Consider the following 27,069-nt stretch of genomic DNA (forward strand, 5'->3'; position numbering starts at 1 on the left):
TCGTGGTCCCTTCAAAAGCCCTCACTTCCTAGGTCCCACATCTCGTTCTTCCTCAGAGCCTTTGCTTCTCAGACTCACAACCCCCCCACCCCCCGTCACACCCACACTCCCCTCCGACAACTGCCCCTGTCATATCAAGGGCCCTCCCCTGGATCTGCTTCCCCTCTCAGCCCCACATCCCTCCCCTGGATCTGCCTCCCCTCTCAGACCCACATCCCTCCCCTAGACCTGCCTCCCCTCTCAGACCCACACCCCTCCCCTAGACCTGCCTCCCCTCTCACACCCACATCCCTCCCCTGGATCTGCCTCCCCTCTCACACCCACATCCTTGCCCTGGACCTGCCTCCCCTCTCAGACCCACATCCCTCCCCTAGACCTGCCTCCCCTCTCAGACCCACACCCCTCCCCTAGACCTGCCTCCCCTCTCACACCCACATCCCTCCCCTGGATCTGCCTCCCCTCTCACACCCACATCCTTGCCCTGGACTTGCCTCCCCTCTCAGACCCACATCCCTCCTCTAGACCTGCCTCCCCTCTCAGACCCACACCCCTCCCCTGGATCTGCCTCCCCTCTCAGACCCACACCCCTCCCCTGGATCTGCTTCCCCTCTCACACCCACATCCCTCCCCTGGATCTGCCTCCCCTCTCACACCCACATCCTTGCCCTGGACATGCCTCCTCTCTCAGACCCACATCTTTCTGCTGGATCTGCTTCCCCTCTCAGACCCACATCCCTCCCCTAGACCTGCCTCCCATCTCAGACCCACATCCCTCCCCTGGATCTGCCTCCCCTCTCAGACCCACACCCCTCCCCTGGATCTGTCTCCTCTCTCACACCCATATCCCTCACCTCTCTCACCTGGCTCCTCCTCCTTTGTCAGATCTCCGCCTTTCCCCTGGATCTGCCTCCTCTCTCAGACCCACACCCCTCCCCTGGATCTGCCTCCCCTCTCACACCCACATCCCTCCCCTGGATCTGCCTCCTCTCTCAGACCCACATCCCTCACCTCTCTCTCCTGGCTCCGCCTCCCCTGTCAGATCCACGCCCCTCCTCCGATCTGCTTCCTCTCGGCCTCAAGCCCCTCACCTACCTCTGCCTTCACCGTCAGACCCACGCCTCTCCCCTTGTTCCTCCTCCACGCCCCTTGTTCCGCCGGCTCCCTCACCTGGAGGCGACTCGCCGCGCCCATCCGTGTCTGCTGCACGAACGGGTTGGGCACCGGCGGCGGGAAGAAGGACGCCTGGCGGGGCACCATGGACGGCCGCAGCCCGGCTTGCCCCATGCCCGCGCCCGGCACCGTGGCCGCCACCGCCGCCGCCTCCGCGCACTTGCTCATGGCTCAGCAGGGCGTCGGACCGGACCCAGCGACCGTCGCGAAACGCCCGAGCGAGCACCCGTCGAGACCTCTTGGGGGAGCTTCACCGGAGTCCCAGCCCGCGGCGCTGTTGCGGGGCCACCGCGCAGGCGCGAGTCACCTAGAGGCCGTCCGGCCTCGCCTCTGGCTCTCAGCTCTGGCTCCGCCCCCTGAGCGCTGGCCCACCCCTTTAGGTATCTGGCTCTTCCTCTTTGGTCATATAACTCCGCCCCCCCCCCCCCCCCCCGCCCCGAAAGTTTCTCCTTCAGAGCAGGGCACCCCAATGAGAGAGAGTTTAGGCAGGGTTCTCTGCTTGAGGGTCACGCCCACCTGGAGTACCAATCTCTTTTAAGGGGCCTGTTGGCCTAATCTCGCTGGCTCCAGGAGCTTCACTTGGCCCCTTCTGTAAAATGGGATAAACAGAACTCAGATAAACAGAACCCAAATCCAGCCATCCCTAGGATGTACCATTTAAGTGAGTTAGTATATCCAGGGTGGGTTTTGTTTTATGTGTTTAATTTCTGGTATATGTTTTGGTTTTGCTTAAACCAGTTTGAGGTGGATGTTTGCCAGTTACAGCTGAAAGAGTCATGACAACAGAGATATTGGTACCTGGAGTGGAATCTTCCCCTCAAAACATGGGCCAACAGTGGAAGATGGTTCTCCAAAAGAAAATCGAGCTTTCCCAATGCTGTTAATACAAAAAAACAATGATTGCCAACTATTGCCTTCCACGCTTGATGAGGAACCTGGTCCCCGAAAGGGAAATAACTTGGGCCATGGCTCTATTTTACCCTGAGGAAGTTCAAGGGCCTATCTGGAACTATATGAGTACTGGTGGGGCTGGGGAAAATAGACAGTTTCCCAGGACCTGAGGCCAGGTGGTCAAACCTTGGGTGCAGACAAGCAAATACTGGAGATGGTAACTTATAATTACTGGTCAACGACTCACACCAGCCTGGAGGGCCTGGTGAGAATCCAAATCAGGACCCTGGGACAGCTGGTGTTTCACACTTAGCTACTGCATAATCTCAGAATCTTCCAACCCTACCGGATAGATGTGTGGCCTTCAGCTCCTCACTTAACCTCTGAGTTTGTACCCTCATCTAAGAATGGGAAAAAATTAATTTCTACTCCATAAAGTTGTAGTAACAATGAAAACAAAATGAAACATGTAGTGTTCATAGGAAAGCAGTCAAGAAATGGCCCCTTTTAGGTATTACATTGTGGAGCCGCGGAATGTTCTCAGTGTAACAGAGCATGTTAATAATAGTGTATTATAGTCATGATGTAAGCTTCCTTAGCCTCGGGGGTCTTCAAGTAGGGGCTGGCAGTCCCTTGTGTCTCTTTAGCCAGGAACTTGCACAAAAGGCTATCTCTTCAGGACCCTCAAGGACCTGAGCCATTGGGCAGGCCATAGGAGAAAAGATGACTCCCAGGCCACAAAGGTCACCTCTAAAGAGTCCTGTCCAATCACCAGCCTCACCATGAGAGGCCTGAAGCAACCAGTCTGTCAGAGCCAGAAAGGGCCTCCGAAATAATCCCAGGCTTTCAATTCGTTTCCCAGCAATTCCAAGCTTCCTATATAGAAGGGGATTAGGGGTGGGCAACTTGGTGGGAAGGAGAGATAAAGAGCTTAAACATTAATAGAAGCTGTGTTTTGAAGGCCCACTTTATTTCTCCCTTAGTTACGTTTACTTAGGGTGGCTTTGGGGGCAGTAGAGGGTAATGCGGCTGATGGAGATTCTGGGCTGGGGCTAGAGCTCTTTCTCTAGGTCATCTTTGGCCTTGACTTGGGTTGTTACCTGATAGCTATGGTACCCTGGGCAAGTTGCTTTTCTTTGGGCCTGTTTCCTCATCAGTAAAAATTGAGCTAATCATTAGCCTCCCCGTCTGTACGCTGTTGTAAAGGTTAAATGAAATGCTGCATGTCAAGTGCCCGGCACATAGTAAGCACTCCATTAATGGAGGGGCGTTTTTGTGGTTCAGTAGCAGTAAACTGAGCCTCAGAAAGGAAGGGGACCTTGAATGAGACCCTGCCAGCACAGTGACAGAACCAGCGTTATTTCAAAGGCTCTTCCTTCAGGACAGAGGGACTCCAGCTCACCCACTTGGAGGGTCTCCTGCTCTTTATTTTGGCAGCTCTGACCTTTGCCGCAAATGTCACCCGGGCCTTGTAAGGAGCAGAGATTTATAGACTTTTTAAGTTTCTTCTTCTGCCCCTCTCTAGGCTCTGCAGATTAAACAAAAAACAAAACAAACAGAAAAAAAACCCTGCAAACACTGCCACTCCATTGGTGTCTTTATTCATACTTGTTGACATTTCCCATGGGGAACTGTTGAAGGAAGGCGGGGGAGGGCTGAGCGGGAGCCATGGCTTGGTTTTCCTCCAGCCAGTGGAGGAAGTGATGGGGTCAGGGACGTACTAAACAGAGTGAACAAGAGAACCATCACTATGTGGGCTGAGATGCATCATGGAGTGACTTCAGACAGCCTGAAGTCCCTCTGTCAAGAAATTCAAAGTGGAACAATCAAGTCGATCGAGAGAAAAGAACAAAGTGCATACAAAGCAAACTGCTAACGTAGAAGAGGTCCTAAGGCGTCCGGCAGTGAGAAGCCAGGTGTGCAGGGTGGCCACGTGACCATGCCCCTGTCCCACTGCCCCGTGCCAGGCTGGGCTGTCGGGCCACCAGTGCCCTCTTGAGACAGTCTCTCTCTGTTGGCTCCGAGGGTGCTGTAAGCCACAGAAAGTTGTGGAGGGAGAAAGAGCCCGAAGCGTGGCAGCACCAGGGCAGCCCAAGGCAGGGCTGCATTGAGAATATCAAAACATCTCTTTGGGGGTGGCTCTGGAGGGTTGGTGGGGTATGGAAGGGGGATGAGGGCACCTGGCAGGGGTACAAGCAGCACCGTTCCTGGGGCACAGGGCAGAGCCACCCTTCAGAATCTTAAATTACCAGGTAGGGGTGAGAATGCTGATTAACTACAGAGCTGAAGGCTGCCAGGCCCTTCCGGGTCCTTCCCTGGCGCTCAGGGCCTGGTTTTGCAGAAGACATGGACGCGCGGGGCCTGGAGAAGCCAGAGACGGCTCAGCAGCCCAGCCAGTCGGATTTGATGCTTCCAAATTTCACGCTCTTCAGACTCTGGTTCTCCAACTTCAGGTAATACGCGCCCTTGAAGAAGTAGCTGTGACCTGGGATGAGACAAAAGGAGGTGGTGACCACCCCATCCTTGGACATTATAGCACATGAAAGGGTCCTGGGAGCCTCCCATAGGGAAGAAGCCTTTAAACCAGAGAAGACCCCCCCACCCTGCCCCAACCTCTGAGGCCGGAGGAAGGGGAATGGCTGGGGAACTAAGCTCTCTTGAGTCCCTGTTTCTTCATCTGTAAAATGGGGGTGAAGATACGGACCTCTTAGACCTTTGAGCGAGGATTAAATCGGCTAATACATGCTATTATTAATGTAAATAACCGTGCTCCACTGAGCACAGGCACAAACTGAGCACTTCCCAGAGGGGGCAAATGAGGAGGCTCCCAGGCCTTTCAGGCCGACAGCTGGCTATTTGGCTTACACAGATTCTGTGTTTTGTTTTGTTCTGAATGAGTTGCCAGCGTACAAACATCTGGAAATTTCACATGAAAATACACATTTCTTGCTCCCTTTTTTTTTTTTTTTTTTAACGTTTATTTATTTTTGAGACAGAGAGAGAGACAGAGCATGAGCAGGGGAGGGTCAAAGAGAGAGGGAGACACAGAATCTGAAACAGGCGCCAGGCTTTGAGCTGTCAGCACAGAGCCCGACGCGGGGCTCGAACTCACGGACTGTGAGATCATGACCTGAGCCGAAGTCGGCCGCTTAACCGACTGAGCCACCCAGGCGCCCCCCTTGCTCCCTTTTAAAACAGCTAGACTATCTGAACGATACTGGGCCCCCATTCTTGCAGCAGCCATCAGAAGAAGGTGGTTGTAAATCAGCCAAGTGCCTTCTGGTTCACCTCAGACCTCACCCTTTCCCACTGTATGCCTTGCCTGCTTCATTCATTCGTGCTATTGGCCTGGCCCCTACCGGCTTTAAAATGTGCGATTCCTGGGGCGCCTGGGTGGCTCAGTCGGTTAAGCGGCCGACTTCAGCCCGGGTCACGATCTCGCGGTCCATGAGTTCGAGCCCCGCGTCAGGCTCTGGGCTGATGGCTCTGAGCCTGGAGCCTGCTTCTGATTCTGTGTCTCCCTCTCTCTCTGCCCCTCCCCCATTCATGCTCTGTCTCTCTCTGTCTCAAAAACAAATAAACGTTAAAAAAAAATTTTTTTTGAAAAAAAAGAAAAAAAAATGTGCGATTCCTGACGTACGTGATCTCATTTCCTTCTTTCAAAAGGCCGGCACACAGTAGGTGTTCAATAGATGTTTACTCTCGAAGACAATCCTTAACCTAATCCCTAGATTATGTGCTGCTCTTTCTTGGACATGTGAGATCTTTCACCACCGGAGCTTAGGGCCATGTGCTTAGCATATGATAGGGGCTCCAAAGAAATCTTTGTGGAGTTTAATTGAAACCTCCTGTAAAAAGCCAACTGAACTCATTTCCAGGACCCTGCAGACCTCACAGAAGCCTCCTCAGAATATGGTTTTCAAACTCCAAATTCTATCCCTTGCTGATACGGGGTTGTGTTTTATTCAGCAAGGGACCGGGGGCAGATTGAGTTGAGTGGGAGAACTTTGCCACATCAGCAAGAGGGCAGGACAAAAGTCTGTCCTGTCTCCAATGGAGCCATCCTTCTGCTAATGGGAGGCAGTCACAAGGCCTCCTGTGGAACCTGAAAGGGCCTGGACCAAACCCCGGAATGAATCCAGGGCACAGAGCCCATGTTTCTTGTTCCACAGGCCTCCTGCCCTCCCCTTCCCTGGCTCCAGGCCCCGCAGCTGTGAGGGGCCTTTCTGGGTCTTACTGCCTGGAGCCAGCTGAGTGAGCAGAGGTCAGGGGTCTGGATGCCTTCCCAGCCCTGGGCTGAAGGGGCTGGTTTGTTTTCCCCGGGCTCCGCTTGCTGCTCTGCACAATGAGGGAGTGTGTGCGTGTGAGGAGCTGGGCCCCGGGGCTGGGGGCGGGGAGGCAGGTCCTAGAAAGCGGACAGGGGGCTGGGCCGCTCACCACCGCCCTGCAGGTCGACCACGGCGTCCAGGTTATCGGGGATGGCGTTCCAGGCATCCGCGATGAGCTTGGGGAAGCCAGGGTCCATCTTCTTCTTTACTTCATTGTACCTGCAAGCAAACAGCAGATGAGGAACCGGGGGGCGTCCCTTAAGGCCAGCCCTCCCCCAACCTGGATGGGAGGGCCCAGCGGCTGGCTCCTGGCTGAGCCTGGAAAACCAGACCTAGCCCTGCAGGGAGGCGGCCGGCTGGAGTCAAAGGCCAGGGAGCCAGACTGGGTCTGGATCCCAATCCCACTACTCATTAGTTATGTGACCTTTAAAAGTCCCATAAAAGCAATCTTGTGATTACTGCTAATGTGTAAGCAGTGCCTTAACCACTTTCCATATATTTCCTGTCAATCTTTGTGAGAATCCCAGGACACGGTTACTACCGGAATACTCAGACCAGAGGCTTAGAAAGTGCACCCAGCCCCCAAGTGGTAATCCAACCCAGGCCTGCCTGGCCCCCCAGCTGCAAGGTGCTCTCTGAACCTCCGCTTTACCAACTATAAAATGGGGTTGTATTGAGCATCTTAATTAACGTATGTAGGAAATGAAATAACATATGCAAAATGCCTATCTCCCTGTCTGCTGTTTAGTATTTGGGAAACGTTAGTTCCTTTACACACTCTGATCCCTGCGGCAGTGTGGGGAGCACTGGACTAAGAGTCCAGGGATGGGGTCCCGCCTCCACATTCTTTCACTGAGAGGCTTTGACAAACCACTGCTTCTCCATCCAGGTGGAGGTGACCGTCCGCATCCTGGGAGATGATCTCATCTGGGACAGCCAGGTTACATGAGTGGTACGCGAATCCAAGCCCTGTTAGTCACAGGGCGGGCCTCCCGCCCCCTCCGTCCCTGATGTAGCTTACAGGGCACATAGTTATCCTGGGCCGTGCCTTTTATCCAGATAAATACTTTGAGAATTAGTTGGCATAGTCTTCTTCCTGGCTAGCGATACCTCCATCGTTTTCCCTTTTTGGAGATTTTTTTTTTAAATGCCGGGGCCACTTTGATTCCTTTGCTTTTCTACTTACACTCAACCTACTCATTATTCTCTAAATATTTAATGACCTCCTACTCTGCCTGCCTGTGGATACTGCAGCAATCAAGATAAAAGTCTTGCCCTTGTGGAGCTGATTTTCTAGACAGATCTGTGCTCAAATGCCATTTTGGGGACAGCCGAGCTTTCCTCTATGGGGCCTCAGAGCGGACCCTCTTCCCCGAGGCCAGCCCGACCAGCTGATCCTAGACACCAACAATAGCTTTCCCTGTGGGTTTCCCTTTCCATCCCTCACACCAACCGCCATTTCCACTTCCCCTTCTGCCCACCACCCTGGGAATCGTCAGGAAAGCCCTTCTTAACCCCAGCTGCATCATAAGACTTCTTGCAAAACCTAATATGCTTCCTCGTGACCTGGTCTACCAAAACCAAGTCTTCAGCCCAAAGTCCCAGCACCTCATCCACACCACCCCCTCTGGCGCCCCCAACACTACATTCTCCCAGAGTGGTAATGGCTCCGACTCTGGGTCCTATGCTTGAACTCGCCCTCATTTCTCTCTCAGTCTACCCACAGACGGTAGGCAGGGCAGGAAGCAAGCCCATTTTATAGATGTGGAAACCGAGGCTCGGAGAAGTGAACCAATTTGCTTCCAAGTTCTTTTCGGCCAGGAAGAACAAGGCATCAGGGCATCAGAAGGTGCTGGCTCTGAAGGGGCCTGAAGCTCTTCGTCTTCCTCTCTGTCTGCAGGTTCCTACACTGCCTGAAAAGGTTTCTTTCTCTGTGACACTCCATGCCTCCCTACCGCTGTGGAAACTGGCAGTGCAGAGCAGGTGTTAAGAACACAGACATTTCTGTCCCAGCTTTTCCACGGGGGTACCCTTGAGGTACTTCGGCCTCAGTTTCCACACCTGGAAAACGGGGCTAAAATAGGATCTACCTTTAAGAAGAAATAAAGGTGAGGGGCACCGGGTGGCTCAGTTAGTTAAGTGTCCGACTACGGCTCAGGTCAGGATCTCAGGTTTGTGAGTTCGAGCCCCGCATCGGGCTCTCTGCTGTCAACGGAGAGCCCACTTTGGATCCTCTGTCTCTCCCCTGGTCTCTCCCTCTCTTCCTCCCAAAAATAAGTGAGCATTTAAAAAGATAAATAAAGGTGAAATGCACAGCCTCAGGCCTGGGATAAGCCTGTCACAGAAGCCATCGTTGTTCTTTTCAAACATGTTTATATCTAGTTCCCTCATTCGACCGTAAACTCCACAAGGAAAAGCGTGACTATTTCTTGACCACTGTCTTCCAGCACCCAGCTAAGTGCCTGGCACATAGGAGATACTGAGTATACATTTGTGCACTTGGTGGAAGCTTCCAGAAGCAGGGGCTGAGAACGCCCTAGCACAGACGAGGGCATGCCAGGCTGGAAGCAGATGCCTGTCCTCTGTCACCTGGGGCTCTCCTTCCTTCTCCAGCAGGGAGGTCCCTGAGGCCTCTGAAGCCTCGGCTCCAGAAACAACGTCTCAAGTTCATTGACTACGTCTTCTGGAAACCCAGTCCAGAGCTTCCAGAAAGGCCTTTAGCTCTGCTGCTTTTAAGTCAGTTTCACTGACCTTCTAGAGCAGCCTGTGCATTCTGGACCCCAGCTTCGGAAGGTGGGCTCGTTGCAGAAAGGGACTGGGAAGCAGATAACTCTGCCCAAATCCCAGCCAGGTGCCGCCACAGCCCGCGTGTCCGTGTGTGTGCGTACACATGCGTGCTTGGGCACACTCGCGTTCACACGTGACTACATCTGTCCTATATGTTCACATACATGGGGGGCCCTGGAGGGGGAGCACAAAAGTCCTTCCAACACCATGGTTTGTAGACACAAGTGCTGCTTTATGGTTCGAAGATTCACGTTTCTGCGTGTCTGTGCTGCTCACTGTCCGCATTCTAAGATTTAGAGATTCAGGGCGCCTACCGCGCTGAGATGCTATTTGTAGTACGTGCTTGTGCAGAGGAGTGTTTGGGAGCCTACGGGCAGAAAGCCCGCTCCGAGGTTTCCTGGCTGATTGTGTTCTTTCTTGAGGCTTGAGATATCCATCAGCTAAGTTGCTAAGTATCTTAGCAATATGTCTGGACTTCCTCCCTGACACGGGCAAACAGCTTCTGAATGCAGGGCAGCTGGGGGCAGGGCGGGTGGGAAGGGCAGGGAAGGGGGAGAAGAGGGAGGCCTGGGAGGGAAGCAGGACTGTTTCAGGGATGGCCGGCAAAGGGCCCGGATGCGGGAGCAGCCACAGGAGGAAGGTGCCAACCACCCCTCGCCCCAACCACCCCTTCCACTGACTGAATGACGCGGAGGGTAGAGTGGAGGGGCTTGGGTTTTGGGGCCAGGAGAAGCAGTTACAATCCTGGTTCTGTGGCCAACACACTTGCATTTAAATAACGTAGACAAGGTATTTAATTTCTTCGGACCACAGCTTCCCTGTCTGGGAAATGTGAAGCTTTTTAATCAAATTCCGGAAGTCCGGGTGGCCTTTCACTGACCATTCACGGATACTGGGCTCCCTGACCCATGGCCCTGACCATGGCCTCTTGGAATTGAACCCTTTCCTTTTGATGACCTAGAGCGGTGAGTAACCTCCTTCTGAACTGGCCCACTGCCAGCCTGCACCCACAGACACTGGCCCCGTGGCAGACATTTCACAGGGTGCCTGCTGCTTCCCGTGGGGCCTGATCTGGATGCTTCTGCGGGCAACTGGTGGACCCATCTCTGTCTTCATTGTATTTTGCCCTCTGCCACCCCCACCTACACCACCCCCATTTCTGAGGACCCCACTCTCCCAGGTACAATAGAGAATAGGGAAGAATAAGTAGCATGGTCTCTAGGAGCCAGAATTCCCAGGTTCGAATCCCAACCTGCCACGACATGGCTGTGTGACTTTAAACCAGATACTTAACCTCTCCGGACCCCTGGTTCCTCATCTGTAAAATGGGAATAATAACAATACTTATCTCATAAAGCCCCTTGGAATAATGTCTGGAATAATGTCTGGAATAATGTTATAATAATAACTAATAACGTTATTAGTAGCAGCTGCTACCTTTATTTTTATTACCCTCGTCTTCAGTGAGTCACTCCCAAATCGGAGGCCCCACACCAGACAGACATGGGCCCAATCGAAAGACTTCTGAGGAGGAAAGGAGGTTCCGACCAGACCCCTAGCGGCAATGTGCACAAGGATGCTTCATCCTTCAGGGACTTCTCACAGGGCCTGCAGCTCTGGGAGAGGAGAGGCGAGGGAGGGGGCACCCGTGGCCCCAAACCTCCGACTCTGACCCAGGAAACAGGAAACCACACAGTGTCTTCTCTTCGTCCACACAGATGGCTGTGCTGTTCTCTTTTCTACTCTGCCCCACCCCCTTACCTCCAGAACTTGTCTCCAGCAAAGATGTAGGTCTTCCTGTTCTTGCTCCAGTTAAACGCAGCATCTACCCGCTGGACGTCAGGGGGCAGCCCCAGGCTGGTCAGCGGCTTGGGGTACCCTCGCTCCAGGGTGCTGGCTGAATAGACCCAGTATTCATTCCCTGCGGCGGAAGCAAAGCGTGCGTTGGTGACTGGTGCTGAAATCCCTCAGGCTGGCCTGTCCCTCCCGTCCTCTGTCTGCCGGGGACCCCACCGTGCCCATTCTCATCAGGGACACAAGGTCTTGCTCACTTCGGGCTCAGTGCCCAGAATCAAGACTCGCATATACGGTTTCACAAATTGCTTATAGAAGTTGCCTGGCCGAGGAGGTGAGTGGAGGGGGGTGGGGGGGTGCGTGCCTTGCTCCCTCACCAGGCCACGCACGCTAAGTGCCACACTTACCATGAAGGCGTTTTCCTAATATTGCATCACAGCCCACGAGCACTCTGGGACGGAGGAGGCGGGGCGCTGGCTGGCGGAATCTGTACCTTTGTGCTGCTAAGACTTCAGCTCCTCCAGGAGGCAGTCCCTGTGCCCACCCCTCGGACCAGGGCAGTTTCCTATCAGTGTTCCCTCCCCTATGATCATAGCCTTACCGCATTTCCTCCTGACAGCCCGCTTTTCTCTCCCCGCACCCCCCGCCACCCCGCTAGCTTGTGAGCTCCGTGAGGGCCGGGCTGGATCCCTGGCACGCTGTAGGTTCAAATGAATGTCGAAGGAGCAGGGTTTCCCCGATGTCAGCCGTGTGACGCTACCTTGAGGATTCTTAACCACTTACAGAGCCTTTTTCTACTATTGTTTGCTTAGTATTTGGCTTTCAGGGAATTCATCCTGAAATCCATAGAAAATATATTTATTTTCTTGAACGAAGTTTTGAATGTTAAAAATGAAATCACCTTTTAAAAAATTCTAACTCAAAACAGTCAAAGGCTCTAGCTTTAGGAAAGCGTTGGAGGCACCAGCACTGAACTGTAATTTTCCTTCTAGAAAACGGATCAGAAGGATTGAAAATTAAAAGGTAATGAAATGTTCACACGTGGGCTAAAGCTATTTGATGCTGGGTGTCTGAGCCAATCTCCCAGATGAATCCCATGCTTTTGGAAGTCATGGTTGAGAGAACGGATCCATAAAAGAGAGGGAGCACCCACAGTTGCACAGGAACCACGGTGCAGACCCCCATGGCGCCGAGGGCGAGGCAGGCCCCTTCCCACACACCTGCAAAGAACACAGCCTTCTCCTCCTGTGGGGCCTCGTATACAGCATCAATCTTTTCCGGGAGCTCAGGCCAGAATGTGGCCACCAGCAGGGGCCCCATGGGCTTGCTACGTGGTGTCACTGTTCGCCAAATGAACCTGGAATTGGGGCAGGGGACACAGAAAACCACACCTTGGGTCACTCTGCAGCTATTACCACATGTAATATTAGCTCCCCAAGCCCACTCAAAAACTTCCCAGCGATGACGCCCTTGGAGAAGGAGCCAAGAGCAAAAGGAAGGTTGGAAAGACTGGAGAATGGGCGGAGCCCCCTCTGCAAGATGCCAGGGCAGAGAAGCCACTTTTTTGCTCCCTGTCTTGCTTCCTCCTCCAGGAAGCCCTCCCTAACTACCTCTGTCCATACCATATTCTTGTCTGAGTCTCTCAAAATCATCAACACTGGGTGCCTGGAATAGTAGTTTGATTGTTGTTGTTGTTTTTAAATATCTTTTATTTAAAAACGTCTTCAAATATCTTTTATTAGATCAGAAGCCAATTGAGGGAGGGGCTTATGGTATTCACAGAATGTCTTGAATTGAAAGGCAATGGACTCGTGCACCTTGGCAAGAGTGACAACTATTACTTCTGGAGGGCCTACTAAGTGCCAAGCACGTTGTGTGCCTTGTAAAACGAAATCTTCATAATGTCACAAGATTGCAGGCACTCTTGGCGGTGTACCAGCACACATTACCCATTTCTTCCCCTTCCATCCTTCCTCACACAACTCCGGTATTCATGATCCAAGTTTGCCCACCGGTGGACCCAAACCCCATTCCAATTAGCTTAAGCCACCGGTCTCAAAGTGTGCTCCCCAGACCAACAGCATGAGCATCATCTGGGGACTGGGAAACACAAATTATTGGGTCCCACTCGAGACCTATGGGCCAGATTCCCTGGGCTTGGGGCCTGGCAATCTGTTCTAACAAGCCTTCCAGATGATCCTGATATGTGCCAACCTTTGAGAACCACTGGTCTAAGCTTATCAGAGCTTAGCATTTCCTGGCAATTATTATCGGTTCAGTAGTTGCTATATGATTCATGTGAGCCTAACAAGATTGGATAGACTTGTATTTCCTATCTGGGGACTTCTCTCTTTCTCTCTCCTGCCGGATGTGGGCAAGGAAGCCTGCTGCCACTGGCAGCCATTGTGTGACCATGAGGGACCCAGCCTTGAGATGAAATCAACGCGGAGGATGGCTGTGGACAAAGATATCATTGAGTCCTGTCCCTGGAGGCAGCCCTACCTCTGGACTTCATACCACATACACATAATTAAATTGCCTATAATCATGCAACCGTTAGGAGCAGGTCCAAGATTCCAACCCAGGGAATCTGGCTCCAAAGCTCATTCTGTCACCTACCACACTCTATGGATGGATGGATGCATGGATGGGTCAACAGACTGATGAATGGATGGACGATGGAAGGATGATGACTGACTGGTAATAGATAAAGGATGATAGGTGGATAGATGATGGACAGATAGATGAATGATGGATGGGTATATGTATATGTGTATGTACAGATGGACGATGGAAAGACCTTTTAATGCAATCCTAGATACTGTCTGCCATTCTCCGGGAGGGCTAGGGCAGCTGGGTGAATCTCAGCTCTTGATCGATTGAGTGGAGGCCTTTATCTACAGCATAAAGGATACCACCTCTCCCCTGCGGTTACTTGATCCCCATAGAAAGAATGATTTGGCTATTTGAGGTCAAGTCCATTCCAGGAGAAAGCCTGTGGGAGCCTGGATTACTGTTTCCAATTCTTCCCTCCACCTCTATTTCAGAATTACACACCCATGTGCATTTGTCATGTGACCTCTCAGTACCACCCTCTATAGTCGGTGTTGGGCCTGGCCATGTGATTTGCTTCAGGCAATGGAACATTCTCAGACATGATGTGAGTGGAGGCTTTAAATGCGTTTGTGTGGTTTGATTTGGCCTCTTGTGTTTGTCATCTGCCACGAGCAGCTGCTAATCCCAGGAGAGTGAGTGATACGCAGAAGATACCCGAACCCAAACCGCAGCCCAAAGCCAAGACACCTGGCAGACCCATAGACTAGGAAAGAGTAATAGAAATGCCCATTGCGGTAAGCCACTGACATCTGGAGGCTGTCCAATACATAGGACAAGCTGTCTGTACGGGCCATTCTGTGAAGCAAAGGTTGGGGGCACCGGGGTAACGGGACATGGGCAGAGGGCAAGGACGAGAAGCAAGCTCCTGTACTCACCTGTCCTTGAAGAAGAAGATCTCCCCCCGGATCTGAGAGATGCCATCAAAAACAATGTCCTGTTTGCAGATCTCAGGAGTGACGGGGCCGAGAGTTGGGGTGGGGCCGGTGCCAGTGTCAATGTCAGGGGAGGCCCCTGGAGGAGGACGTGACCTCAGACTCTCGCCAGCTCCAGGGGCTCTCCCCACCACGCTGAGCCCCCAAGGCTGCCCACCCAACCTGCTAAGGGTCAGAAGAAATAGTATTCTGGCCTTGGAGTGAGGCCGGGCAAGACACAGAGATGATGTCTGGACGTGGCAGATCAGTGAAGAGAGACCAGGGTCCCAACCAGCTGGTTGGTACTTAACAAATGCTATTCACTGACATTGCTTGAACCAGTTCTCACCATGGACCTGGCAAGGAGGCACCATTATTACTCCCATTTTACAGATGGGGAAACTGAGGCCCAGAAAGGTGGAGTGACCTTCCCAAGGATTCAAACCCAGAGCTCAGGTTCTTAAGCCCAAAAAAGAGTCAAGGCCAACAGCGGCCACCAGTGTGTCCAGCATCGGGGGTGTGGAATCTTCTCAAGCATTCATCCCTTTGTTCCTCATGGCAACCCGTCACAGTTTAGAGAAGACAAAAGTGAGTCCAAGGAGGTAAAGACCTGCTCCATCTCTTGCTGTTGGTGAGGGGCAGATGCACTTGAACTTGGCATCTCTCCCTTTGACTTGGTCCGGGCACCGGGACCATTTGATACTTTTTTTTTTTTTTTCTTACTGGACCTACTCTAGCCTCATCGTAAGCATTAATAAATAAATCACTGTTTTCAAGCTCTGGTTGAATTACGCCTATTACACATCAAGATAAAAGAATCGGGTATGAAAACCAAACACCTTGGGTCCCCTCCCGGTCTCATCAGGATCTTCCATACGCTGGGACATTCGGCTCTGTATTTAGCTCCCTCTCCTGGATTCTAAACCTAACTTGGTTGCTTTCCTGGTGACCCTGGGCCAAAAGGGTTACCTTCCTCAGGCCTCAGTTTACTCACCTAGAAAATGGAGAGCCAGTTTCTCCCCTGCCGACCTCACAGAGTGGCTCTGGGGAGCCAAGAGGGGCATGAATACTGGTGCTATTTGGAAAGGAAAGGGACTATCCAGGGGTCCCCTTGGAGGGCTGCTCTGATACCCCCAGAACTGATCAGCGCTCCTGTCTCCTGCCTTTGGTCTCCTGCGGTCCTGGAGAGACGGGACCTTGCTGGTCCCCAAGCCCTGGCCTCCATCCTGGGCTGCGTGACCTCCCCAGACCCCCATCCCGAAGCCCCACACGGAGGGTTACCGTAGAGCTCTTGAATGCCCTTGATGTCGTCGTGGGACAGGCGGAAGTTCTTGGTGTAGGTATAAATGGGTGCCATCAGGGCCCCAGGGTCCTGAGAGTGCTCCAGCCCCATTGCATGGCCAAACTCATGGGCTGCAACCAGGAACAAGCTGTACCCTAAGGGCCGCAGGAGGGGAGGGGGGCAGAGAGACAAGGGGAGAGAGACAAGGGAGGATGAGGGTTCTGAGGACATCCCCATGGTAGGGCCGAAAGCCTTGCAAATGGCACATATTGATTTTTCCTTCTCCCGAATACTCTGGGACTGAGATACTATGCCCATTGCTTCCAAGTTGGGTCAGCCAAAGTCTCTTTGTCCCTTCCCATGGTGGGCGGCTGCTGTGTGCTATAAAGAACAAATAGCAGCTGCAAATCCTCTACTTGGGGTCCCATTTGATAAAAAAACAAAACAAAACAAAACAAAAAACTTGCACTATAGAGTCTCCGAAGAGGAAAGAGACCCAGGGGAAGTAATGACAACCATTCCCACTTGCCCAGGCTTAGCCACAGACAGAGGGCAGGCTGTAGGATGAGGGGGGTCTCCCCAAAGGATAGGTTCAGTTCCTAAGACGGAGCTCCCGTGACTGTGACCTTATACGGAAATAGCATCTTTGCAGATAAATTAAGATGTAAGTTAAAAGGAGGTCACAATGGAGCAGGGTGGGCCCTTAATCCAGTGTGACCAGTGTCCTTAGAAGAGGAGAAGATACATAGAAGGCCACATAAAAACAGAGGCAGAGACTGGGGCCATGCAGCCTTCAGAGGGAAGGTGGCCGTACCATTGCCTTGATTTTAGACTTGTAGAGAATACATTTCTGTTGCTTTAGGACACCCAGTTTGTGGCACTTTGTTATGACAGTCCTAGGGAATGCAAGTGTGCCACAACAGCTCTGGGGTCTTAAGCCATTCCAGCAGATGGAGAATCCCACCTTTACGTAGAAGCTGGAGCAGGGCAGGTAGTATCAGGATATGTCCTAGAGTGGCATTGGCAGGGGTTAAGAAAACGTCTTTCGGCCAGTCTCTGTCGGTTAGCCATTACCCAAATACCACCCCATTGTGAGTAAAAAAGAAGAAAAGTAACATAAAAAGAGGCTGATCTAATTCTGGCCAGCCCCGGACCAGACCTCTCACCGGCCGTCTGGTGCCATCAGGAAGCTTTAAGCCCAATCCACTGGGCCCTGCAGACTAGAGTGGGCATAGTGCCCCCAAACACCTTGCTCACTGCACTGACCACATAGTAAGGTCATGGCCTATCTCCTGGTCATGCTCTTGCCCCAGCCTGTGAGCCCTGGGGGGCAGCACTGTCAAGGTCCCCCCACCCATTCACAACTTGGCAAAGGAGGGTGCCAGTGGGACACGGAGGGCTCTGGGGACTCTCTTGTGCTACCTGGAGGGTGGTGTTGGAGAAAGGATGACGCTCCTCCTGTTTTTCCTCTCTTTTCCTGCCCACCCAGCTCCTTGCAGGCAGCTCCCCACTGGAGGGGAATGCCTGGCAGGGGAATCATTCTCTGGAACAGGGTACCCTGCGCTCGGCACTGGGATGTTTTGCATAGTCACAGCCCCGCCTGGTGAGGCGGTCAAGGCGGAGGAGAAGAGCGCCATCTCCACGGATGGGCGGGGCCTCAGCCAAAGCAGTGTGTCTGCCAGCACAGGTGGGTGTCTGGGGGTGATGTCTATGCCAGAGGTGGGTGGGGGCCCAGGAAGGTTTCCAGTGCAGGGGCGGGGCAGCATCTGGTGTTTCTGCCCAACGGGCAGAGCGCTGTACCTTGGTCAGGGCAGAAGCCCCACTTGCGGTCATCGTCATAGTTGGCTGTGGTCGCACACCACATCTTCCCATCGCTGCGGCCCGCGCTCGTACAGCTCTCATGCTTGTTGCCCAAGAAGGTGAAGGGGAAGACACAGGGGGCACCTTCTGAGTTCCCGCCAACAGTGGACATGGCTGTGGAGCGAGGGACACGGGTCAGGGGGCAGTAAGGCATCTGAGGCCACCACCAGGGAACCACACGATGTGGACATTAACAAATCACGTTTATGGAGCACCCGCTTCAGCCCTGGGCACTGGTGCAAGCACGTCTCTATAACCCTGTGCAGTAGGGACTGTAAGTCACCCCCATTTCGTGGGTGGGAAACTGGAGCTCAGAGAAATTAAGAAACTTGCCTGAGCAGATATTGCTGGAAGCGTCAAACCCACGCAGCCAGATTCCAGAGCTTTATTAGCCTCCCGTGGATGAGGCTGGAGGGGACCAGAGGCAAAGGGTGCTGGGCACAGCCAATGGGGCCAGCATACTTAGACAGTGAGCTCCATCACGCGGGCTCCTGTGGAAGACCTACCTGTGTCTCCTGCAGAAGGCAGGTGCTCAGTAAAAATCAGGAAGGAAGGGAGGGAGGGAGGAAGAAAGGGAGGGAGGAAGGGAGTCCTTACTGAAAAACAGAAGCCAAAAGACAGAGACACAGACTAGAGCAAAGAAAGGCAGGGAAGACATACTTCAAGATGAGACAGAGACAGACAGAGAAAGAGAGAGAAACGATTACAAGGAAGCTGAGAGTGGGTGGGCCATTCACAGAGGGTCCTGAGCTGGCCTGACATTAGGGATCACCATTTCGGCTGAACTGGCTATTGTTCCAATCAGCATCTGTTCGGATTTTGGTGCTCATGCTGTACCACCTGCTAAGGACTCTGATGAGTTGCCCCGGACAGGGGGAGGGGGCTCTGGTAGCTTTTCTACCAGAGGACAGACTTTTCCATCAGAGGTGGAGACACCCACCGGTCTCGGGGCAGAAGCCATACTTCTTGTCTCGGTCGTAGTCTTCCGTGGTCCCGCACCAGCGGTAGCCGTCGGTACGGCCCTCGGTGGTGCAGCTGTCGTAGGATGTTCCCTGGAAGCGGAATGGGAACTTGCAGGGCTGTCCGTCAGCATTGCCACCCATGGTGAACAGGGCTGGGGGTGAGGGAGAGACGGAGAGAGCATGAATGTGAGAGGCCACCCACCGCCCAACCCGGAATGAGCTCAGCACCTGCGTGGGCGCAGGGCTGGCTGGGGGCCAACCTGCCAATTCACACCAGCGAAGACACAGCATTGTTAAGATGTTAAAACCCGTCTATGCTGGTAGCTGAACTGCTGCTCCTCTGGTCCCCTGGAGGGTACTCCTGCCTCCCCAGCCACCTCGATCCCTCCCCTGGGACCTTATGGGCCACCCCTCCTCCCACCAATGAAATGGTTAAAACCTGGCACACAGCATGGGGCCTCCAGAGCCTTGCCCCTGACCCAACCCCAAGGTGACTGTCCACTCTGCCTGGTCTGTGCCCAAGCCACACAGATTGCTAAAAATATCATCCATGGTGGTCGGCAGGACCACAAATCTTTGCCTTCGAGAGAAAGGAAAACTGAGGTTCTGAGAAGGCCGGTTCTGGAACTGCTCATGGTCGTCTCTCTCTTGCTCACACCCTTTGCCACACAGAGAGAGAGAGAGAGAGAGCTTCACCTCCCTTTCAACCCCAGGCACTCTCCTGGACGGCCCTCCTGTGGTCTTTGTAGGAGAGAGAGGAGGAAAGGAGGGGGAGAATGGAAGAGAGGTGGCGTCTCCAGACACCTTCTAATATGCACTCCGAGCTCCCACTCTGACCTCCCCAAGACAGAGGTTATGCCTGGGGAATTTGGGGAGAGTGGGAGTCAGAGTCTGGGCCTGTCTGTCTTGGGTTTTCCCCCTGCTCCCCCATGCCTTCATCCACCCCCAAAGCTACAAAATGGTGGATCTCTGAAATTGCCAACTAGCAAAACCACAAGTGCGTAACAAGGACCATCTGTGCACAACGGCGCCAGAGGTGACCTCATCAGCCCTCATTAACTCCACCATGGCCAAAATGGGGGCCAGGGACCACAGGATCAGGGTCCCATATCCTCACTACTCCCCTCTCCCCAACCAAGAGACCTTCCCCCTGCAATGCCAGAAACAAGGAGACCAAGGGAAGAGCCAAAACTGAAGCCAGATGCCTTGGTGGCCTCAGAGAGGGAAAGGCAACGTGTTAACCTTGAGGGAGGCCAGCCTCTGTCTCTGGTCTCCCAACAGCTGCATTTCTACCACCCAGGAAGCCCCCATCCCCTTTCAGATCCTGCCCCCAACAAGGATGAAGAAAAGCAATCATTGACTCAGCAGTCAGGAGGGGCTGAGTAACCAGAATCTCTATCCCAAGACCGAACACGTGCATGTTGTATGTACTTGAATCTGGCTAAACACCAAGTAAATGGCTAATGTCCGATGCAGGGAAAAACCAAACTTATGAATTACAGCTGTTTCCACTTCCATGATCAAGGCATTCTCTTCTAATCACAGGGACTGACACATGGCAAGGTTATCTCTGCTCGAATCCCTACTGGGAAATGCCAGAGACATAAAATATCTTTGTTTAAAAATTTGACTTATTAATGGTCGATGACTTGAACTCTTACTTAATACAAACTATCGCGTGAGCTTTGAGATGTATACGCACTGTTTTTGTGATTTCTGGTTATGAAGTGTGTGTCATCGTGAAGGATCTATTAAAAAAGGATTGGGTGTGTTATGTCAATACCCTTACCCCTTAAGGAAACTCCTTGCTCTATATGGCTTCAAAATATCTAAACATTTTGTCACAAGCATCAGCAAAAACACAAAGATACTGAGTCAAGCCTAATGCCTTTGCTGAGACACAGAGAATCAGACACAAGAAAGGGAAGACAGAGACCCCGAGAGGCACATGGAACAGTCCCACACCCAGACGTGTGCACGCAGCTGTGCACACGCACGCGCGCACACACACACACACACTGGAAGAGTCAGCATCAGAACCGGAAACGATGGCTGAAATTCCCAGGGCTGGTGTCCCCAAGCCAGATTGGGTACCGGCCTCGGTGTCTGAGTCTCGCCTCTGAATCCCACTGCTAGGCTTCCGATCCACCCCCACCCCCCACCCCAGCCTCTCCTCGTGTCCCTGAATCCCCAGTTCTGGCCGGAGGACCACTGGGCATCTTAGTAATTCTAAATTCATTCTTGTGCACATTAGAAAAAAAAATAACTAGCACGTCAAACCTGTGATTTCGCAAGTATTTCTGCTAAGGGCAAAACAAAACAACTGATTTCCTGCAAGTATTACGTACGTAATCGTGCCGATGAGAAGGACACAGCAGTGGCTCAGATGAGGCTGGTAGGGCCTGAACGAACGAATGAAGTGGGGCACACTGGCCGCGTCCGGCCTGGGGGGGGCGGAGCGCAGGGGGTAGTGGGGAGCCTGGGAAGGTGGAGGCTGAGGTGGAAACCCCAGGGCCAGGTGGACGCTCACCTTCGTGGGGGCAGAAGCCGTATTTGCCATCCTTTTCAAAGTTGTAGGTGGTGGAGCACCAGAGGAAGCCGTCGCTGCGGCCCGTGTCCGTGCAGCTGGTGTATTCCTTGCCGTTGAACAGGAAGGGGAACTTGCAGTACTCCCCGTCGGCGTTCCCGTACTTCACGCGGACCACTGAGGGCAGCAGGGGGTGGATGGAGTGTGAGCCTCTCCGGACCCTTCTTTGGAGACTGGGACTCTGACTCACCGGGCTACGTGACCTCCCTCCCCCTGCCGTCTCTCCGGTCCCATCAGAGCAGATGGAGGTGCGCACGGCGGCCAAGGAAGCCACGGTCCTGGTTGCTAGGGACGGCGAGGCTCGCGGAGGACTGGGGAGGAGACCCGGGCGTGCGGATGTTCACTTTCTCACCTTGCCCTTCTCCCAGGGTCCACAGCTCATCGTCGTCAAAGTGGGAGTCTCCCCCGACGCCAGGGCCCGGGGCAAAGGCGTGAGCCAGGAGCCCGTCCTTGCCATCAAAGGGGTATCCATCTCCGTGCTCTGCAACACAGTGGGTCTCAGCTTCTAGCTGCCCCGGCCACACCCAGCCACGCCCAGCCCACGGTCCTACAGCGGCCCTAACGTCTGTCCCCTTCCCTGTCCCGGTACGGTTATCCGGCACCGGGAACACGGCATCTCTGCAGAGAGCTCCTAACTTGATCGTCACCATCCCACGGTCTTCAGTACCCCTCAAGTCTATATGGTATCTCTACCACCGACCTTCACTAACGACGTTACACCTACACACAGACTAACATGCCACACCGGCGTCCTCACCACTCACTCACTGTCCCCACCTCTACACCATTGTCTGCATCACCTACCCCACGTTCCCTGCCATTTTGGCCCTAGCGCTTACCCTCAAGTCACACCATCACCAAGATCCACAACATTAGCCCTCATGCCTACTTTGCCGCCCAGGTCCGCACCATCCACCCACACGTCAACACTGCTGCCTGCACCGGTGCCTTCACCCACGTCACAACGCCGCTCACGATGTCCACGCTACCTCCCTGCACGTCTACACAACCGCCAATGTTCACAAGGCCAACCCACATGGTGTCCTTGATCCCAGGTTCTATCCCGCTTACTCTGGCATCTACACTGCTCCGTTGTTTCCGAGCCACCCTCACATCCGGAGTTGCTCAGTGTCCCCCCAGCATTAGCCAGTAGAACTTTCTGTGATGATGGGGATATTCTTTGTGCTGTTCAATTCAGTAGTCACTAATGTCCTGTGGCCACTAAGCACCTGAAATGTTGCCAGTGTGGCCGAGAAACTGAATTTTAGGTTTTATTTAAATTTAAATGGCCCTATGTACCCAGTGGCCACCATGTTGGGCAGTGCAGGTACACCACTTGCTTTGAGGGCACACCCCCCCATCATGTCACCTGCCTCCACATCAGCGTGGCTCTCCAGTGTCTACATCTTCTACTCTCCTGTCTAAGCTATGCTCAGGACTCCGGTGCCCCTCTAATGGCCAGACTGCCCCCCTGGTCTCCACCCTGGCCCCCTGCTGACCCCTCTTCTGCCTACCCCAGCGGCCAAAGTTGATCATGATGTCCGCCTCTCCATCGTGGATACGAGAAAACCTTAGCGGGGTTACATCACTCCAGACTTGGAAGGCACGAGCAAAGGCATCATCCACTGTCTCAGGGTCCAGATCAGGCGTGTAGCCAATGATCCTGGAGGAGATAGAAACACGTGTGAGTGTGCCTGTGTGTACCAAGGAATGTGAGTGTGCATATGCACACGAGCATGGACATATAGGTGCAAGTGTGTACATGCAATTGTGTGTGTGACCATGCCTGAACGTGTGTGGATGTGCACGCATGAGTACAGGTGTGCGAGTGTGTGCTTAAGCAGGTGAGGGGTGCATAGACTTCTGCACGCACATACGAGCGTGTATGAGCCTGGATGCACGGGCAGGTATACGTGTGTGCGTGTTGAGCAGAGCCTGCTGGGAGAACAGCCCACCCAGAATGCCTTGGGGTTCTGTGGAGCCCTAGCCCAGCCCATGCCTCTATGCCCTGGCTCAGAAGCCTCATTCCTCACCTCTGGCTGGCGGGCGAGGAGGCATGAATAACGCGTTAAGGGGCACAAGGCAGAGATCTCCCCCTTGGAATCCAGCACGAGCCAGACAGAGCAGCGCTCGCAGCCCAGTTCACAATCAGTTATAACAACTCTTTAATATCATATAAAACTCAATTAGCAACCAATCATCAAATTCCCTCCACCTGCTCCAACGACCCCACTTAATAATAATAGCGTATTATCGTAATAACAGTGCATACAATGTGACGAACGACTAGCATTCACTACGTTCTTACCGTAGGCTGGACGTTGTGAAATCCCCTTTATTTATGACCAAGCTTAGTTCCCAACAACCTACTAGGAAGGTTGTGTTTTAGCCCCATTTTGTAGACTGGAAAGCCAAGGCTCAGAGCACTAGAAACTAAGTTGGCTGATGCCCCAAGGCTATTAGTAAGTGTGGGATTCAAGCTGTGGTCCATCCGACTCTATTTCCTAAGAATTCCAGGCCCCTCGCTGGATACCCTCTGGGTCCCCAAGAAGGGAGAAGCAAGGCCCGGAGACCCACTGTCCCCACGGCCCAGGGGCCCTGCCTTGGCACCTGTATGTGATCTGGTTCTTGTCCCACTTGGGCTTGCGGGGGAAGAAGTTGTAGTTGGCCACATCAGGGTTGCCACAGCGAGGCTTCCGCATGGTCTCAATCGTGCTCTGGTCAAGGTCACCCGTCTGGGGCAGCCCAAAGAACTTCTGCATCTTCTTTAGTGTGTCCTTGAGCACGAACAGGTTACAGCTCTCCTTGGGGCAGCCGTAGAAGGTGTTCAGATATTGCTGGAAGACAGGAACACCCGGAGGCAAGCAGCCACGTCAGGATGGCACAATACTGACCAAAGTAGTCAGGGAATCCAACAGCACTGGGTAGAATCCCGGGTTCCCCAATCAGCTCTGTGACCCACTGGTTGAGTCACATCAAAGCTGTAACAACACGTGTTGAGTGCTTTCTATATGCCCTATATGGTTATTGTTACTATCCCCATCATCCAGATGAAGAAACTAAAGCTCAGAGAGGTTAAGAAACTTGCCTAAGATCCCACAGCTCATGAACGGAGGAGCTAGATTCGGATCCAAGCAATCCGGCTCCTGGGTCCACATTCGGAACTCCAACTCTTTGCCCCTCTTCTTCTCCTCTGTCATCTCTTTTAATTCACCTAACGGCTGATGACATAGAAATTGTTCTTTCGCTTTTCTTATAAGGAGTTTCACGGCTTATGTGCACGGATTCCCGTCGCAGACAGACCTGGGTACAAATCCTAGATCTGTCATTTCCAAAAAAGAAAATCATCTTGTCTTTCCGGATCTGAGCAGCCAGCTCTGCCCTAACCGAGGCCTAAACCAAACAGACCCCTGGGGAGTCGCAGGGACGGACCAGCTCATTTGTCTCCTCACCAAATGTTTTTTTGACGGCTGCCATGTGCCCAGCCCTGTGCCAGTATTATTGGGGATGAACTGGTGAACACGACGGATGTTTCTAGTCTCCAGGGTTCAGATCCCAGTGTGGGGAGGCTGATAGACCATAGTGGGTGCAATATTAAATATGTGATCTGTGTTGTAAAGACAGCCAGGAGACCTTATTACGGGGGCCCTAAACTTGTTTGGGGAGCAGTTAGGAACGGGAAATAGAGGGTATAATAATAGTGATAATGAGAATGAGAACAAAGGTTATCCCTTATTGAATGTTTACTGTGTGCCAGGAACCCTTCAAGGTGTCTAGGATTACTTCCCCCTTAGCCCTGAGACAAGCATCACTATTATTTTGTCTGAGGAAGCAGGTGAGATTGAGAACTTAAGTCACTTGCCTAAGCAGGTCAGTTGTTAGAGTCTCTCTGATGTGAACCTAACCAGTCTAAGTCTAGAGGAGGCTTCTCAGGCCTCCTACTGCATTGCCTCTGGGCAACACGGACTTCCAGGTGCTGTAGGAGGTGTGGGGACCCAGGTAGCTTTGTCAGTGCTACAAAGCTCACCTTCACCCCCAACCAACAGCCACGTCAACATGCCGGCCAGCTCCAGACCCTTGTAAAAAAGCAGCCCCCTAAAAATATAAGGTCTCCCAACCCACTTACCCAGCTGGGACAGAGGTCTATATGTAAAAAATGGGAGTGGTGTTATCACATCCTGAGAAGGGGCACCTAGGGTGACCAGAGGGGACCAAAGTCCTGTCCTGGGCAGGATGGGGACCAGGATGAAGGAGAATGAGATTTCTGGGGTAGGTGAAGCAATAAAGGAGCAGATGTCTGGAAGGCGGGAAGGAACATCCGGAGGGGTCCTCAGCCCCAGGGGCTCTCAAGGTGAGGAGAGGTGCCCCTCAGGTGCCCCCAGGCCCTTGTGTAACGGGTAACGCTGCCGCGGTCGGTCAGGGAGCCCTTCCAGCCAGGCAAGCGAGTGAGTGAGCGCGCTGGCAAAACAACGTCTGAGCCACAGCTCGGAGCCCCGCCAGGAGGGAGGGCTGCCTGGCGGCTCTCCGGCCGGCCGGGGCTCCTGGCGCTCAAGGCTCAGTCCGCCCCCGCCCCACGCGCCCGGGCTCTCCCGCGCCGCCCCTCCCTGCGCCGGGCGGCCAGCTCTCTCCTCGGGTCCTCAATCCTCTCTGGAGAAGTTCGAGGAAACTTTCCAAGGTGCAACCCTTGACCTTCCTGACCAACTTGTCCATTGCGCCAGGTGAAAACGATGTGCTCTCTGCTTCCCTCCTGCCCCAAATATCTGCCAAAAGGTCCCCTCCAAGGCCTCTCTCCAGATGTATGCCAAAGGTTCCTCGACGTTGGCCAAGCTCTGCTTTACCCTGAATTCCTCTCCACATGTGTGCAAAAGTTAACCCAAATTGTGTGCCAATGGACCCTCTTCCCGAAGTCCTACAGAGGTTTCGAAAGATCCTCCATTTTCAGAAGAGACCCCTTTTAGGCCTTTGGCCAAAGGTCTCCGACTCTCGCCTGTTAGCCCCAACCCCCAGATGTGTCCAAAAGTTGTTTACAAAGCTGCCCCCTTGCCAAATCCCCCAGATACTACACAATGCCCCTGCTATTTACAAAAGGGGTCCCTTCCAGCTGTTTGCCAAAGCATTCCCTGCCCTACCCCCGCTGGTTTCTCGCCCCCCCCACCCACCCCTGCTGCGTCCTAAAAGTTGCCAAGTTGTTTATCAAAGGCCTTCTCCAATTACCGAGGATCCCCCACGGTTTGCAAAAGAGATTCCCTCCTTCAGCTAGCCAAAGACCCCCCAAGTTGTTTCCTGAAGCTCCTCCCCAAGCCGTGTGCCCACCGCGGGGGTGGCTTTTCCGGAGACCCGGAGACCCCCCAATCCTCGGCCTCCGAAGTTTCTCTGAACTTGACTCCTGGAGGCCAGCGCAGCGACTCACCACGGCCAGCTCTTTGTCCGTTTTGGGGGCCACATCTCCAGGGAACTTGATGATGGGCGACGGCGCGGCGGCGGCGCGGCCCAACAGGCAGCCCAGGACGCAGAGCGCCCGCAGCGGGCCGGCGAGCGCGCCCCGGGCCCCTCGCGCCTCGGTCATCGCGCTCCCGGGCCCCGCGCGTCGCCCGGGGGTCGCTGGATCGGTGCGGGTGGCCGCGTCGCCGCCTGGCTGGCGCCTGCTCCGCCGCGCGGCGCTGCGCTCCGAGGGGCCGCTCGACTCGGTGGCCTGGGCTTCGCCCGGCTCAGCGGCGCATGGTCCGGCCCCCGCGCCCCAGCCCCGCGCCGCCGCCCGTTCCCGCCGGCCCCGGCAGTCCCTTTGTATGTTTAAAGCCCCAGATGCGCAGCCTCCAGCCACCGCCGGAGGAAGTCTGGATGCAGCGGAAACAAGGGAGGGGGCAGCCGCCAGATGTGGCCT

General features: G+C 53.7%; 2 protein-coding genes across 3 annotated transcripts in view; both read right to left on the minus strand.

The window, feature by feature from the left end:
• LPCAT2 (lysophosphatidylcholine acyltransferase 2) overlaps window positions 1–1,502 on the minus strand; it is a 67,815-nt gene extending 66,313 nt beyond the window's left edge. For both annotated transcript variants that reach the window (XM_027044463.2, XM_027044462.2), the window contains exon 1: window positions 1,168–1,502. In XM_027044463.2, coding sequence (XP_026900264.1) covers window positions 1,168–1,338 — 171 coding nt within the window. In that variant the 5' untranslated portion in view covers window positions 1,339–1,502. The remainder of the gene's footprint in view (window positions 1–1,167) is intronic.
• A 2,138-nt stretch (window positions 1,503–3,640) lies between these two features.
• MMP2 (matrix metallopeptidase 2) lies at window positions 3,641–27,069 on the minus strand. Its single transcript, XM_027044461.2, has 13 exons — window positions 26,599–27,069; window positions 23,799–24,025; window positions 22,703–22,851; window positions 21,541–21,669; window positions 21,132–21,305; window positions 18,580–18,753; window positions 17,580–17,753; window positions 15,779–15,934; window positions 14,462–14,597; window positions 12,191–12,327; window positions 10,938–11,097; window positions 6,499–6,608; window positions 3,641–4,546 (listed from the first exon to the last, which is right to left on the minus strand). The coding sequence occupies exons 1-13, from the start codon at window positions 26,752–26,754 to the stop codon at window positions 4,443–4,445; spliced, it is 1,986 nt and encodes a 661-aa protein (XP_026900262.1). The 5' UTR covers window positions 26,755–27,069; the 3' UTR covers window positions 3,641–4,442.

This window comes from Acinonyx jubatus, chromosome E2, assembly GCF_027475565.1.
Source record: "Acinonyx jubatus isolate Ajub_Pintada_27869175 chromosome E2, VMU_Ajub_asm_v1.0, whole genome shotgun sequence".
Taxonomy (NCBI): domain Eukaryota; kingdom Metazoa; phylum Chordata; class Mammalia; order Carnivora; family Felidae; genus Acinonyx; species Acinonyx jubatus.